General features: G+C 40.9%; 1 protein-coding gene across 11 annotated transcripts in view; it reads right to left on the reverse strand.

Annotated features, from left to right (window-relative positions):
* Positions 1 to 17,059, reverse strand: part of dach2 (dachshund family transcription factor 2) — a 363,969-nt gene that overhangs the window by 54,585 nt on the left and 292,325 nt on the right. For 6 of the 11 annotated variants that reach the window (XM_033030400.1, XM_033030401.1, XM_033030399.1 and 3 more), the window contains one exon: positions 14,639 to 14,740. The exons of the other annotated variants lie outside the window; for them this stretch is intronic. In XM_033030400.1, coding sequence (XP_032886291.1) covers positions 14,639 to 14,740 — 102 coding nt within the window. The remainder of the gene's footprint in view (positions 1 to 14,638; positions 14,741 to 17,059) is intronic. 11 annotated transcript variants of the gene reach the window in all.

Consider the following 17,059-nt stretch of genomic DNA (forward strand, 5'->3'; position numbering starts at 1 on the left):
GATAAAATTTGAGCTGTTTCCATTTCAAGATTTTTATTAATATAAGCCAACTGATTTGGTTTCTCCACCAATCCAATAGCTCAGTTAGATAAAGTAATTTATGTCAGTCCTGGTACCTACAAATTGCTTGTCATTTTTCATGAAATATATTCCTGTCAATTGAAGAGTTCACTTTTATGCTTTGCCGCAGTCATAGAAAATATCTGATAAGTCACCAGGAAATCAGTGTTCACAGTGTCAGCTCCACTCAAGGTCTAACCCTGGGCAGTTTTAATTCAACAACAGCTGCCATCATCAAAATAATTTATTGCAAAGCAAACTGAAAATTGAAATTGCGAAGCAAACACTCGTCATAAAATATTTATTAATTTCACCCAGTTTATGGCCTGCCTGCACTAATGCATTATAAGTAAAGAATAACCCCAAATTTGTGGTCAGTGCTGAGTCTTTGTACTCACTGTTGACTTGTGGAAACAGATTGCCCTTGGTGCCATTTACCCAGGGCAGCTTGCTGGGAGAAACCAGCTCCATCTGTTGTGACCAAGTCCTGTTTGGCAAAAGGCCTTCTGTGAAGTAATAACCTTATTCTTTGAGTAATCATTCTGTGATGGGGTAAGATAGAGTTGGGAGGATGGGTGGAGAGCAGACCAAGCCCCATCAAAAGAACAGCTGAAAAGGCCTGAAATAGCCATGCTCCAGTGCAGCTGTTGTCAAAGTTCCCAAACCTGGGAAGCTGTCAAAACAGTGAAGAGTGCTAAATGTTTCTGGTGTCATATGGTCATAGAAAGATATAGCATGAAGACAGACCTATCAGGCCCTGAGTCTACACCAACCATCAACCACCTACCTGTAATCCTAAATTAATCCCCCTTTTTTATACTTCCTAAATCTCAACCTCTCTCCCCATTATCTCCTTAGATTCTACCACATCCTTTCACACCAGGGTAATATACAGTAGCCTACCAACACACGTCTTTGGGATAACGAAGGAAGTTGGAGCACCGAGAGGAAACTTATGTGATCATAAGGAGAACATGTAAACTCCACATGAACACCACAAAGGGTGAGATCGAACCCAGGTCCCTGGTGCTGTGAGGCTCTGACTGTATCACCTGTGCCACTGTGCCTCATATTTATACAAAAATAATATTTAAAATCTTTTGCAAGGAATTCAAGCAAAATTTAAAAAAAATCTAATATATCAGTATTGCTTTAGATCCTTGCAACTATTCTCCATTGAAATTAAGCTGCTCGTGTGCTGTTCCAACCTGATGCAGGTTGTAGGACTAGATCATCTGTGGTAAATGGTAGGAAATCAATTCCATTTTGCATTCCCTCACTGGAAACTAACACCAGAATGCAACTGGTACAAACACTTCAATCATCGATCTACAACGTCAGAACTTTTTAATTCAGATGGAAATTCCGGTAACACAGTGCAATGTCCACACTTATTGGGTTAACTTTCAGTGTTCTCCAGCAATTGGAATAAGTCGCTGCGTATAAGGTTACCGTCACAAAAGTTTTCAGAACGATTTTTTCCAAAATTATTATTTTTTAAATGCAATATGTGTTTAGGCAGAAAGAACATTCTGTATATATCTGCACATTTTTTTAGTAATACTTTGGACATGACTGATTTTTTTCACCAGCCTCTCAATAAAACTTGGATTTTAAAAAAGATTGTAAGAATCATAGGGTATGTTTGGCAATACTAATTAATATTGATTTGAGATATAATGGCTATTTCAATCAAATAACACTCTCAAAACAAGTGTGAATTTTATGGAAGACCACAAAAATGGGCTAACAAGGGTTACCCCAAACTCATTGCTTGTGGATCTAATCTTTAACATTGATGAAATTGTCCAACAAGGAGTAGAAATGGTTGGGAAACTTGAACTGGTGAAACAAGTAACAAACAAGTAAAGTAAACATCTTATTGCAATAATTGAAGTGATTGCTTGCTATCGGATAATGAGAAAGTTCTGCAACTAGTTGGGTCGGTCATTTCACACCGTTCAAAGGAATCATACTTGAAAGTGTGGCCTCGGGGCATTGCACCTCCCAACTCACACCTCAAGTCTTCACAACATCAAAGTCTCACATCCATAGTTATGCCTGGCTCAAAATGCCACTTATCTAAGAAGCCGATCAAATAGCCATCTGACTAAATATTGATAGATCAACATTTCAAACATACATAAAACAGAAAAGTAACAAGCAGAAATTGAAGGGATTTGATTAGTCTGGAGTATCTACTAAGTCAGTATACAATACAAAATACTCAACTCATTTATTTGTATTGATCCTATCCAAAACACAGTGTATGGATTGAACATCTTATAAATTACAAATCTCTGGTCAAGGCTGTAGTACAACTGGAGGGGGAGAACAAGGTGGTAATGGCGCATATTGGTGAAACTGTAAGTCATTCTTGGAGATATGCACGAGAAAAAATAAGTATTCCATCCATTATTAATCACTTTTCCGCCTCCTTTCCAACTCAATTCCATCCTGTAGAGAAAATCTTCCTGTCACACTGAAAAGCAAATCTTTGCACTGTGCTGGGGCAAAAGTAATGTAAATTCTGGCATACAACCCCTGTGGTTATAACTTCCTTGTTGAACAATGTTCTCCAGTATTTTCTTATCGATTTGGGTGCCAAGAGTTATGAGGAGAAAGCAGGAGAATGGGGTTGAGAGAGAAAGATAGATCAGCCATTATTGAATGATGGAGTGGACTCAATAGGCCGACTGGACTAAATGCTCCTATGACATGAACTTACGGTTTTTCAGGTATAAGTCAATGCTAAAAAGATTTGTATTTATTTTCCATCTCTGGCTACCATCTGAAGAAGGGTCTCAACCCGAAACGTCACCTATTCCTTCGCTCCATAGATGCTGCCTCACCCGTCGGGGCTGGTCGAACCTTCCGCGACGTTGGAGCTCCCGACTTGAACTCTCCTGAAACTGCGAGCCCTTGATGGTGATTCCGCGGTGGTCGCGGTGGGAACGATCCCAGGCAAGGGATCAGCTTCGATGTTAAGTCCGCGCCCCACGCTGGGGCTCATGACAGTCCGAGGAGGCTTCCAGCTTCATCGATGGCAGGCCACAGAGCTCGGAGAATGTGATCCGAAAATTGATCACATCTCCGGGAAGGTAAGAGCTTGAAAAAAAGTTTCCCCCTCCCCCCACATAAAACATACCGAAGAACATTAAAACAAACTTTTAACGCACTAAAAAATACCAAAAAGAAAGAAAAAACTAACAGACTGCCGGCAGGGCAGCCATCTCCCCGGTACCCCTGGTGGTCTTGTAGTATCACCAAAATGTGCATTTTTTAATATCATGGAAACAGATGTGACAGCTTTCCTTATACCAGTCACATTTTATAATTTAAACATGGATGTATTATTAATCAGTAACTAGCTAGGAAGGGCCGATGGTTTAGCAGAAAATGTCTCTGCCTTAGTGCCACCAAGGACTTAGGACTCAGCACTAGCAGGAAAGTCTCAAACCTACTGGCCATGCTTCACAGGCAATTTCCTGACTGTACTCATTGATTTCAGGAGTGAAACACAAAATGGTAAGTCCCCAGTCATCACACGGTGAATATGCCCAGCTGAACATTTTAATAGACGAGAACCAAGGTGAATAGTCAATGAAATGTGCAGGAAGTAACTGCAGATGCTGGTTGAAACCGAAGATAGACACTAAATGCAGGAGTAACTCAGCAGGACTGGCAGCATCTCTGGAGAGAAAGAATGGGTGATGTTTTTGGAATTTGGAATTCTATGTATGGTATTGGTCTCCTTATTTAAGTAAGGATTTTACTGACTTGGAAGCTGTTTGGAAAAGGGTTACCAAACCAATACCTGGAATGAGCAAGGTACACAAAATTGCTGGGGAAACTCAGCGGGTGCAGCAGCATCTATGGAGCGAAGGAAATAGGCGACGTTTCGGGCCGAAACCCTTCTTCAGACGGGCCTGGAATGAGCAAGTTGCCTTATGGGGATTGATTGGAGAAATTAGGCTTGTTTGAGTTAGAGTTAAGGAGACTGAGAGGAGGTACTAAAACATATGATTCTGAGGGTTGTTATCTTGATGATGCAATCAATAGGTTTCCTCGTGGGAGAATCTAGAAGCCGCAGTCACTATTTAAGATAAGGTGGTAACTCATTTGAAACAAAGCTAAGATGATTACTTAATTCTTAGAGTGCCAAGAGCTTTTAGTACTTTTTGCCTTGAAGGAAAATGAAAGTATATTATTTGAATATTTTAAAGACAGAGGTAGATAGATGCTTGAAAAACAAGGATAATAGGTTAGCATGGCTAGGCAGGAATTTGGGGTTGAAGTTACAAACCAAATGTTGGAAAAGGCTTTAGGAGCTGTGTGGTCTACTCAGAATGTATGCGTGCATAAGCCAAGGAGCTTGCTTATCTGGAGACAATAAGGCGATAAAGTGCTGGAATAAACCAGTGGGTCAGGCAATATTTCTGGAGAGCATGGATAGGTTGTGTTTTGTGTTGGGACTTTTTTATAGGCAGATGGTTGGACAAAAACCAGGGATGAAGGGACAAAATTGTGAGATAAGGATAAAAGAGGTAATTGCAAAGCGAGTGGAAGGATTATAGATGAAAGGGGACAGGGGAAGGGCAAGGGAGAAGTGGGTGTGATTCCAGGTGGAGCACAGGGAAAGGATGAGGAGTGGGTGGAGGGGGAAGGTTATTAGTAGGTTAGTTATCTGAAATTGGATAATTCAATGTTCAGCTTGGTTTACTGGGTCATCAAAGTACTTTTAGCTATTCCTCCCTCCTCCATCAAGAATTAGATCCCATTTGTCCTATGGCTCTCTCCCCTGTACTCTCTCCCCATTTGCTGAATTAAATTTGAGGTTGAGGATAAGCACAGGTTGCAAAGATGAACCTACACTGGTTCTGGATGCCGGCTGCCGTAAAACTCCAAAGAAGAAGAAGAAGAAGAAGAACCTACACTGGAACACCTGATGGCAATCCTAACAGTAACCACGCTGCCTGCCCATTATGCTACACTCTTTAAGGTACAGCATATTAATAACCTTTTGAACCTTTCGAGGCATGTCTGGTTTTATTACTCTTTAGGAGTTGGTATTGCTGCTGTTCAAACAATGTTAACAATCATTTTGGAATTCTGCGTTCAGAAATTATCATAAAAATTTGCTCATTCATGGCCGGGTTAAGGAGAAATCCATTCACCCAGAGATGGTAAATCTTGAAATATTCTACCCAGGAGAGCTGTGGAAGTTCAATCGCTGTATTCAATCAGGACTAGAGATATTTGGATATTAAAGGAATCAATGGATAAGAGGCCTGTTGAGGAAAATGAAGCTGAGATAAAAGTCAGCTGTAATCTTATTAAAAGGCAGTGGAGACACATGGGACCAAATAGCCTATCCCAGCTCCTATTTCCCATGTTCTTAGTGTAGAAATGTTAACATGCCACACAATATTTTGATATAAAATATAACAGAACTTTAAACAAAACTCAATTCATGCCTGTCCTTTAGGTCGCACTACAATGTTACCATATTTAGCTTATGACACACATACACCTCATCCCATCTACAATCTTTCCAATCCATTAGAGGGTTTAGAGGGATATGGCCCAAACACAGGCAAATGGGATTAAATCAGGTAAACATCTTGATCAGCATGAGCAAGCTGAGTCGAATAACCTGTTTCCGCGTTGAATAATTATGTCATTATATGACTGTTATCTATGTTGTCAATCATACCCAATTCCTGCAATCTGCTCCACCCCATTCTCTCTGCTTCCTTCAATCTCTGCTGAGATGGGAGATTTTAGATGAATGGTCTTTGCCACGCAAGGCAGGAATATGCTGATTCTACCACATACAACATTTTGGTCATGGTGTATGTAGAATGTAGCATTCTAACTGGCATGTGATGTTTACACAACTGCTCTGCTACATGGGAAAACATTACCAGAAGAATTCCAGGACATTATACCAACACCAGATCCAAATTTAACTTTTGGATATGTATTCTCTATAATCAAATTGCCAATCGTATATGGTTGGAGCAGGAAGGATGAAAATAACAGAGATCACAATGTTGCATGTTATCTTAAGGACCATCCTGCTATTTCATTTCCTTGTTTTAAAATGCTGGACAAAATCAGAAAACCCGGTTATATTCATCAACATGCTTCAAAAAGAAAATGTTTGTTTTATGTTTCACTCCAATTACTAATTCCGGTATTATTTGTATAATTTGCACGTTTACAATCACAAAGTACCAACTGGTCAGACACTGGGATTTTCTGCCCACTTTCTAGACAGACCTTGAAACCTCTGTGGGCAGGGCTAATTCAGCATTTAAAAGAGATGTTGTGTTATTTTCAGCTGTGAAATAGGTCATCTCTTTCCTGTTATAGTTTTGTCAGTACATGTGTTCATAGTACAGCAACTGAATGTAAGGAGGTCCTTGATACAAGGCAGCACAGCACCACAAACTATAAGCTGCACAGTTGAAATGAAGGCACACAAAACCTTTGAAGCAGCTTTTTGTCACTCCCAAGGTATTTATTTTTCCATTTTAATGCTGGATCTCAGCCTGTTTTTTTACACTTGCACCACAGTGTAATGAATTCCCAGTATCAACATCCCAGCCTACATTGTATGTTTGGCAGGGAGGTTGTAATTTGAATTGAATTGACATTTCCACTACCACCAGTAGCCACTGCTTACAACTGCCTCCCACCACTCATCCAGCTGCCCCCTCTCCAACTTTCCCAGACAACATCCCATCAGCACAGGGAAATAAATAGAAGTGTGAGAGGAGTCTGGGTGATTCATTGTGATAACCTGCCCCTGGAGAGCGGAGGAGATCACACACTAGATTGAGCTTCCAGAAGAAGACAAGTAGGACAGGCAGTGCACCGGAGGTGGGAATTGGGATGACAGTAGCAGAGGTCACATCGATTTTCAACAGGATTTTCCAATGATAAGATAACCTCTTGTTCTCTCTTACCTTATGTTCATTAGCTTCCTATTCCACAAGAAATATATTTCGAATATGTTTGCAAGGGCATCACCTGCTTTCAAATCCTTTTAATATAATTATTTGAGAAATTTGCAGCATTTTATTTTAAACACACCAATCTCATTGGAAAAGAATCACTGCATCTTTAAATTAATTTTAAAACATGTATTAAATTATCTGCTGTCACATTTCCATAAATGCTTTTGGATGAAAGAGGCAGTCTGCAGTTTAGATCCCAACGGTGAGATTCTGAAACACATCTGTGATCATTTTGGGTCATAAATCACAATTTTCATCATTAACAAGTATTGCCACTGCCGTGGCCTCATTTTTGTAATGTGTTCTTTTGACTTTTTAATCCTAATGCACAATTTTCTCCAGAAGTTTACTGGTCTGATCACTGATGATAACAGTGGGGTTCTAAAAAATAACCAAGCTTTTTTTCAGGAACTACGTAATTAAAACAAGATGTAAAATGATCAGAGTATTTTAATGACTTGTTTATTTCTCAGAAGCTTTTTCAGACCCTCGCCCCGGGTCAATAAAGCCTGCTAAAGTGGTTTAATTTATGTACACACATTTTGGGATTAATTTCAGAGAACATATGGATGGCCTGCTATTTTTTCCACTTGAATTGCATTCATTTTTGTTTAGGAATTGTGAGATAGGCAGATGAGTGAAATTCAGCTATATTTTACTGGGATGACACACATGGCAAGACATTAGAGGAGTCACTACAAGCACAATTTCTGTGTAGCATCATTGAAAGAATGATTTGATGGCCAGTAGCTACTGTATTTGTAATGAAGATAGCATCCATTGATTTATAAGCTGTCACCATGGACGAGCCGTTTAAAGATATGAGAGCTTCTGCTTGTATACACCGCAAACCTAACAACTCCCTGCCAGCCACAAGTATTTCAGTTGCTAATGTGACCAAGGTCAGAAATATTCTAAGAGGGTCTAATATAAAATAGTCCATAGATCATTTTAAGACATTTTGAATTTATGCATCTTACTAAGTACTAAGCTAAGTTTGTAATTCACAACAGAAAATTTCATCCCATTTCCTTTATTTAAATACTAATAGACAGCTACATAGCAACCTATTCGATCTAGAAGCTTACATCTGTCCAAACATATTCAATTGTTTTATGACGGTTTCAGTGGAAAAAAAGGAAAGTGTTTGAAAATATTTTTAAAAAGCAGCCAATAAATGGCAGCAAATCTGTCAAACGCATTTCCAGAGATTTACATGTTTTCATCTGGCCTCTATGCTGATCTAATGTTTTTCAGCAATACATTAATTCATAACATTCACCCCCTTTGAGGACTCGGCACGATCAGAAGAATTTAAACAAATATAATTTCAGCTTTATGTTAGCTACTTGATTAAAAAAGGACTGCGCTGCAAACACTGATTGGGAACATGTTGCCTCCTGTATTCTGAAGTTGGGAATATTTCTGACCCATTTCATTCTGTCTTACAACTAAACCACGCCCAATGAAGAGAAACTGGGGTAGTAAATGTAAGGGTCTTGAAAGTGCACACTAAAATAGCATTACATATTGGATCTATGCCAATTTCATGCAGGGCAACGAGGGAGTGATTATCTTGCACATGTGACATACAAGAGGCTATCGACATAAGCAGCACATTTCACACAGCTTCAGGGTAATTACGTGTAAGGTGCTAAAACTGAAAACCACAAATTGCTCACATGGCAAGAGCAATTACAGCAGCAGCTCCCAACATGAACCTTTCTTGAAGGTTTTGGGCCTCAGTTGGGATATCCAAACCAATAGTGGTGGGTTAGAGTTAGGGACCCATGTTTTCTGTGGACAACAGGTATTTTACTGGTTGGTGCCCAAGCACCACAACAATGCCATCATCGCACCTCCCCATCCCACCCCCTCAACTCTCCCAAAAGAAGAAGGCCTTAGCTGAAACATTTGGTCCAATGGTAAGGATTTGATAGCTGGCTTCTGCATTGGGACACTCAACCGCGATTTTTGTAGGGATGAAATTGTTACGCTACACTCAATCGGGTTTTCATCCCAATATGACATTTGGCTTTTCCAGGCCAGGGCTTCGTTCAGCGTATGTAATGCTATAAGCTTGTTGCAGGCAATTGGCACAAGCATTGCATACTAATTGACCCGTAAGCATATCACAAATAGGTGGGCCATTACTAATATGGAAATACTGATCATGATTTTCTGCTTCAAATCTATCCATAGCACAAAAGTACAGCATATGATTGCATTACTTAACCTATATACTTTCATCTTTTGATTTCAAGTCTGAATGGTTGGACTGAAAGTCTAATCATGGTGCTAGCTGGAAGGACTTTTGCAAGACCTTGACTAGTCTGAACCTAGTTCCACGTGGAACTCCATAGCAATTGATAGTGCTTGATCCATTGTAGCAGACTTGCTTGTCAAGGTTGATGGGTATAAGTCGTCTCATTTATGTAGAGGTGGAATGGTCCTCTGGGTGGACCTGGAGAAAGCAAATTTTATTCTATATTTAATCATGTTCCACCTAACCTGAAATGCATGATTTTAAAAATAATTATAGGAAAAATGTCCTTTCTCCAACAATAATATCTCTCAACTGGAGTAAAGTAACATAAAAATGAATGCCACAAATAGTTTTGACGGCTAATGCTACAAAATATTTAGAGCTATTTCTATTTAATGAGATTTATCTCAATCCTGCATAAAAGTATGACCCCTTGAACCAAATCACTGAAATATGTGGCATTTCAATTTGCACTCTCTAGACAATGATAGATGTCTGAACTTTCAAATGTATTTTCCAACTACGTATGTTTTGACTGACTTGCATCTGAAGGGGGATTGGTTAAACCATAGTGTTATTGCACTTTTTTTCACAAGTACAAGTAATTTCATGGGTAATGTAAATGTGTTGAAATTAATCCACACGTTAATACGGACCTCAGGACCCCAATATTAAAAGAGACCACTCCATACAATCACTGGTGAAAGTGAATGTTCAGATTCTAAAATGAATGGCTGCACAGGCAAAGAAAAGGATGAGGGCTGCAAGAGACAATTATAGCCAACTTTCTATGCATGTGTAAGAGACTGACAGACATTTCTGTGCCCTGCAGCAGAAGATGGGCCAAAGTGATGGCACTTGTGCAATCTGCCAACCAATACATTGCATTGGGTCCATAGATTATGAATCTTGCCTCAGTATGACAGTATTAGCAGTCATAGAGTCATAGTCATAGAGTGATACAATGTGTAAACAGGCTCACACCGGCCAACATGACCCAGCTATACTGTCCCACCTGCCAGCGCTGGGTCCATATCCCTCCAAACTTGTCCTATCCATGTACCTGTCCAACTGTTTCTTAACGTGTCATTCTCATCTGTCATTCCTAACATGTCAGTTCCATGTGTCATTCCTATAAAGCCCTCACAGTCGCCCCTGAGCCAGCTGGACATTCTACTTCCTACTTGAGGTGGGCTGGTGTAGTCAGAAGCTGGCCCCAGTACCGCACACAATTACCCTTTCTTGGCATATTCTCTACAGCAAAGATCCAACTATCGATCAACTGCATGCCCTTGGTGGTTCTAACTATTTAGCAGTCATGGGCCAAGCAAGAGTAGTTCAATTTGGCCTGCAGGGTCTTCAGGAGAGGACGTTATTGTGTCACTGAGTGCATATACAAAACTGTTGTTTATGCTGAATTTTTGGTTCTTTTTGCAAACGGAGGTACTGAGAGGGATACCGACATGATGACTGTGTCCCTGTTGTGATTATGCTCTTTATTAATTAGCACTGGTTGACATTGTGTGTTGCAATGATATCAATAGTATGGTTATTTTTCACCAACGATCTTGAGCAGCTTCTTTCGAGACTACTGAAGTCCTTTGCTAAGGGAACAAGGACATTTGATGTCACTGGCTCAACTCCAAATTAGGGTTTAAGAGGAGTGTGAATAAGGGAAATGAGGACCTTCCAGGAATTTAAACACCCAGCCTACAGCTGTCACAGTCTTTATATGTGGAGCAGGTTGAGGGTTTACCCTGATGATGGGCTGGAAGCTTTTAGTAGTTCCTAGAAACTAGGGAAAGTTAATAATACCAGAATCTATGCTGCTATCATCTAGAATTATGCGGACCATTATTGGTGGTTTTGTCCCATTTCAGAGAGGCAAATAGAATGTTTCACTCCATCTGATTGGGGCTACTCTCACTGCAGCAAGTTCACAGGTTTTGCCAACGCCCTTTACATTTAGCAGATTTTCCAGCATCCCAGATTTAAGTCCCAGAGATGGAGTGACAGCTTTGCAAGATAATCAGCTCACAGCATCACTGATGTGTTGGCAGACTCTAACATATTGGTGTGTTTTTTAAAGTTTATTGCCAGGTTGATATTACTTCATGATCAAAATTGATCTCTGCCATGTCTGAAGAAGGTCCCGACCCAAAATGTCACCTATCCATTTTATCCAGAGATGCTGCATGACCCACTGAGTTACTCCAGCATTTTGTGTTTATCTTTGGTATAAACCAGCATTTGCAGTTCCTTTTTATTACATTTGATCTCTGCCATGGTTTCTTTGAAGGGAACGCACATACAACAGAGATTCAAGGCAAAGCATTGAGGTCATCTCACGATGGAGACTTTCCCCATTGCTGATGTGATGACATTTGACACTTGAGATTCCAAACCATACAGTGGAAAGGTCTTGAAGCATTGATGGATTTACTCTCCATCTGGAGGGAGTTAAGGGTGTGAGATCCTGAGAGCAGCATATTGGTGCAGCTAGTAGACCTTTCATTGAAAACCTTAGTTGCCAGGTACATTGCTCCTTGGAGAACTGGAGGTAATAGTGTACCACCCTGTAGGCTTTTGAGGGTCAGGCTGTCCTAGCAATATCCCGCTCACTCAGGTTCATTTGGCAAGTCGCTCTTGCCCATGTGCATGTGGTCCTGATGCAGCTCCCGTGCAACCACTGCGTATTATTCACAGGTAAATAGCTAACTTGATCTCAGCATTCACCCTGACTCTGAGCTGCAGTGTTCTGCGCCTCAGTTATGTATTCATCATATAAGGAAATCTAGGTGTTTAGAGTTCACACAGGATAAAGGCACTGAGGTAAAAGATCAGTCACTCTTCTAAGAAGGCACAAGGGGGAAGTGCTACCCTCCTGTTTCTATTGCTGGCATTCCTATACAATCTCCAGAGGACATGGGTTTAAGGGGAAGGGGAAAAGATTCACTAGGAATTTAATAGGAATCTGAGGGTTAATTTTTTCACACAAAGGGTGATCGGGTGTATGGAATGAGGTGCTGGAGAAAGTAGTTGCGGTAAGGTCTATCGCAACATTTAAGAAACAATTAGACAGGTACATGGATAGGACAGATTTATAGGGATATAGGCTAAATTCAAGCAGGTGGGACATGTAGATGAAACATGTTGGTCGGTGTGGGAAAGTCGGGACGATGGTCCTGCTTCCATGCTGTATGACTCCATGACTCTATAATTCTATGACTCCAACAAACCTGTAAAAAGTTGATGATTCCTTTACACAGGGCTGGTTCAAGGCACCACCCTGCTATTTCAAAGCAGTGTTAATAACAAATCTGTGAATTAATTTCACAGGTGAGCCTCCAACTAAGAGTTGCACTGGCATCAACATCAATTTTACTTGCTTATTATGTGGCATGTGTGGGCGGGTCATGTTCACTGAAGTGCGTGGACAAAGTTTTCACTATGCATAATGTGATCTATTAGTGTCCACTCACATTTCACAATTTTGCACGACAAATTAATCAAGCAGCAGTTTATACAAAACATGCACTGCACGACTGATCTTCTAAGGTTAAGTATCCACAGTGGGAAGGTAATATCCATCAAAGGCAGAGTTACATATTTCAGATGAAATGAACGAATGTTCTGAATTCACCAATGTGGCTGACTAGATTCATGGTATTCTGTTTCATATGAAGACTTCAGAAATGCTCCCAACACCACTGCCAATGGTCATCTGATAGGAGGGTGTCGTCATCATCCAGTTGTTATTGATCTCAGAGAACATAATCCATTCTCCCTCTCCCACCCCAGTAGAGAATGAGCAGCAACCTTCATCACACTGGGACTCAAAGGCGCATTCCTTCTCTTGTTGCAATTAAAAGACTAGGCAGTTGAACTGAAAATATATTTAGTAATTAATTCAGTTTGGGGTTAACATTTGATATTTACTGACCAGTCTGTTTTAAGCCAACACATAAAATACCGCAGATGAAGATTTATGGTGTTTGTAAATAGTTCAATTTTTAACTTAATCACTTGTGATAAATCTACACAGGTAAATATGTTGCTAAACTACAATCTGCAATGTACACAGACATTTAAGACAAATGGTTTGATTGAAAAAGCTGTATATTCAATGAGTAAGACACACATGATTAAATCTCAAAACTGCTATCACAGTGGCAGAACGTTGAAAAAGCACTTTTTGTGCAACTAATAAATGATGATGTGTTTTATTTTAAATGAACCCTAGGCGATATCAATGTAGGGATCTCTATATTTCACACTTCAATCAGTGATTGATCTATTTGCAGCTTTTGTTTCTAGACTTCAGTGTGAATGAACATTGCATAATAGGCTTAGTGATCAGAACGCAACCATGAAATATTTCTTCCTCGAGGTCTTTACTAAGTAAACAGTACTTTTACCACTGGGGCTCCCACATTTCAGGAATTTATGAAGTTCAATTTGGTTAGTATAACAACGTGGTTTCTTACCGCATCTCATGCAGAGAAATGCCTCAAAGTATTTCACTGAAAGTGGAAAAGAATGCACATGTACCAAAAGGAGCAATCAGACTCAGGAGGGCAATGACAGTATCGAAAAGAACAATCTTGCAAAGGCTGTTGAATGCAATGTGTGAGGTGACAGGGTGGAGTTTTAGAAGGAAGCATACAAAGGCCAACTGAGAGTACAAATGAGGGAAATGGTAAGCAACCTTCAATTCTATTAATAGTTCCCCAGGTAACAAAGCAATCTGTTCTTGATACGATATTCAGACTTGGGCTGATACGTGGAAATAATATTCCAGCTACAGAGATGCCAGACGACGGCCATCTATCCACTGTCCTTGATATTCAACATCAGAACTCCCTAAGGTGCTCTGTGTTAATTGGAATAAGTCCTGGAATGGAGCAGCATTTTTAATGGTTTTGTGCACCAAACAAAATGATACATGTGTTGCCAACCAGAAATCATGGGTGAACCGCCATGTCTCCTCCCAGATGTAGTCCACGTCTGCAGATTTCAAGTCAAACAATTCAAGCGGTACAATAAATCTATCTAAGACCTTCACAGAGCCATTAAACATTCCAAGATGGAATTCTGGGTCAACCAGAAGGCAATGACATGGATAACCATAGATTGTGGCAAGGCTTGCACGCTATAATAGGCACCAAAGCAAAGACAGGCAGTATCGCTGGCAACGGATCAACTCAATACATTTCTATGCCCATTTCGAGCAGAAGGTCAGTGGAAGAATGTCATCCACTCTGCTAGTCTCAGTCTCAACAGTTACCTTGGCATTTGTAAGATCGGCGATCCTGAGAGCGAATCCATGGAAAGTAACTGGTCTGGATGGAGTCCCCGGGCTCATCCTTAGGACCTTTTATGGAACAGCCTGCAGAGGTATTCACAGACATCTTTAACATCTCATTACTGCATTCTGAGGGCCCCACCTGCTTAAAGAACACTACTATCATCCCAGTACCAAATAAAAGTAAAATGGTGTGTCTTAATGACTAAGTTGACAGAGCATTAGAATAGAATAGAATAGAATAGGATGCTTTTTATTGTCATTCAAACAGCTTGGTTTGAACGAAATTGCATTAAGACTTAATGTCTTAATGCTCTGACATCCACGATCATGAAATGCTTTGAGAGATTGATGATGGCATACATTACACCTGCCTTGATCCATTGCAGTTTGATTCCAGTCGCAACAGATCCACAACAGACACCATCTCCCTAGCTCCAAACTCCTCTCTGTAACACCTAGACAACAAGACAACCGAGAAAAGACAGCAAGGATTCGTACAATAAACTCCTATTTACTGACTATAGCTTTGCCTTCAACAACACAATCCCATCCAAACTCATCTCCAACCACCTGAACCAAGGAATCAGCCCTCCCGTCTGGCATTGGATCCTGGACTTTCTGACCCACAGACCATAAACTGTGAGGGTAGGTGACAACACCTCCTGTGCAATAATTGTCAACACTGGTGCCCTGCAAAAGATACATTCTCAGTCCTCTATTATGCTCCCTCTATACTAGACCGCATGACCAATTTCAGCTCTAACTCCATCTAGAAGTTTGCATGTGACACCTCTCTGGACAGAATCATGAACAATTCTGCAGATGCACCATAGAAATTGCAGAGAGTTGTAGATGTAGCCCAGTCCATCACACAGACCAGACATCCCACCATTGACTCGATCTACAATTCCATGCTGTCTCAGATAAGCAACCAACATAATCAAGGTCTTGTCCCACCCTTCTTCTCCCTGATCCTGTATGTCAGAAAGTATATAAGCTTTAAACTAGAAACATAAAAACATAGAAAGTAGGTGCAGGAGGAGGCCATTCAGCCCTTCGAGCCAGCATCGCCATTCATTGCGATCATGGCTGATCGTCCCCAATCAATAACCCGTGCCTGCCTTCTCCCCGTATCCCTTGATTCCACTAGCCCCTAGAGCTCTATCTAACTCTCTCTTAAATCCATCCAGTGATTTGGCCTCCACTACCCTCTGTGCTGAACTGCACCACCAGACTCAGAAACAGCGGACAATGGACTTTTCTATGGAACTGATGCGCTACAATGCTGAGAACCGTATTGTGCATTCAGTGTCTTCCCCTTTACTCTATCTATTGTACTTGAGTTTGACTGAATTGTATTTATATATAGTACTGGACTAAGTGGGACCCGTTGGGTCCCAGCATCACACGGGAGGGCTGGTCCCCAACGCAATATTCCACCTCTCCACCAATTCCAATATTGGTGGCCAGTGGGGGGTGGGGGGGGTGGTCTTTCTGGAGCACTAGTATGGGTGTTGTGGGCTGAAGGGACTGGTTTCCAGAGGGCTAGATAGGACATTGTGGGCCGAATGGATTCTTGGGCTGGCGGCTCAGTCACGCAAGCTTGTTGTTCTGGCAGCACACTCACTCACGGCTGGTGGGCTGGCAGTTGAGTCACGGCTATTACTTGAAATTCCACTTCAAGCAGGATGCAAGGCCACCAAATTCAAGTGCAGTTTCTTACCACTTCAAGCAGGGTGCAAGGCCACCAAATTCAAGTGCAATTTCATACCATTTCAAGCAGGTGCAAGGCCACTAAAAACAGCGAGTCGTGACCTCTCCTCCTCCATGTTGCAGAGACTGAGCCACGTCCACACTTCTGGGTTTTATAGTCCCTCCCCCACTCCCACCAGAAGGGGCATGGCCTTCATGGCGTGATTGACAGGAGAGAGAATCTCAACATTTTTTAAACACTAATTTTTCATCGATGGGAAAAATCCTCAGCACCTGATGAGCGGAGGGAGACTCTGAGTAAGATGGCCAAAAATCACAGCCGTACGTGGTAGCATTTTTTCTAAAATCAATATAAAGCGCTAACAGGAAGTGGTCAAGATTAGACTTTTAATTATATATAAGGTAAGGCAACTTTAATTAGGCAACACAGCTTTAGCATTTCCAAACCAAAGGTAACACAGCTTTAGCATTTCCAAACCAAAGGCAACGCAGCTTTAGCATTTCCAAACCAAAGGCAACACAGCTTTTATTTTTCATCGATGGGAAAAATCCTCTTGTCCTGTGCAGCAGAGCGGGACTCTGAGTAAGATGGCCAGAAATTACAGCCGTAAGTGGCAGCGTTTTTTCTAAAATCAATATACAGAACAACAGGAAGTGGTCAAGATCAGACTTTTACTGATTATAGAT

This window comes from Amblyraja radiata, chromosome 12 (assembly GCF_010909765.2).
Source record: "Amblyraja radiata isolate CabotCenter1 chromosome 12, sAmbRad1.1.pri, whole genome shotgun sequence".
Classification (NCBI taxonomy): Eukaryota; Metazoa; Chordata; class Chondrichthyes; order Rajiformes; family Rajidae; genus Amblyraja; species Amblyraja radiata.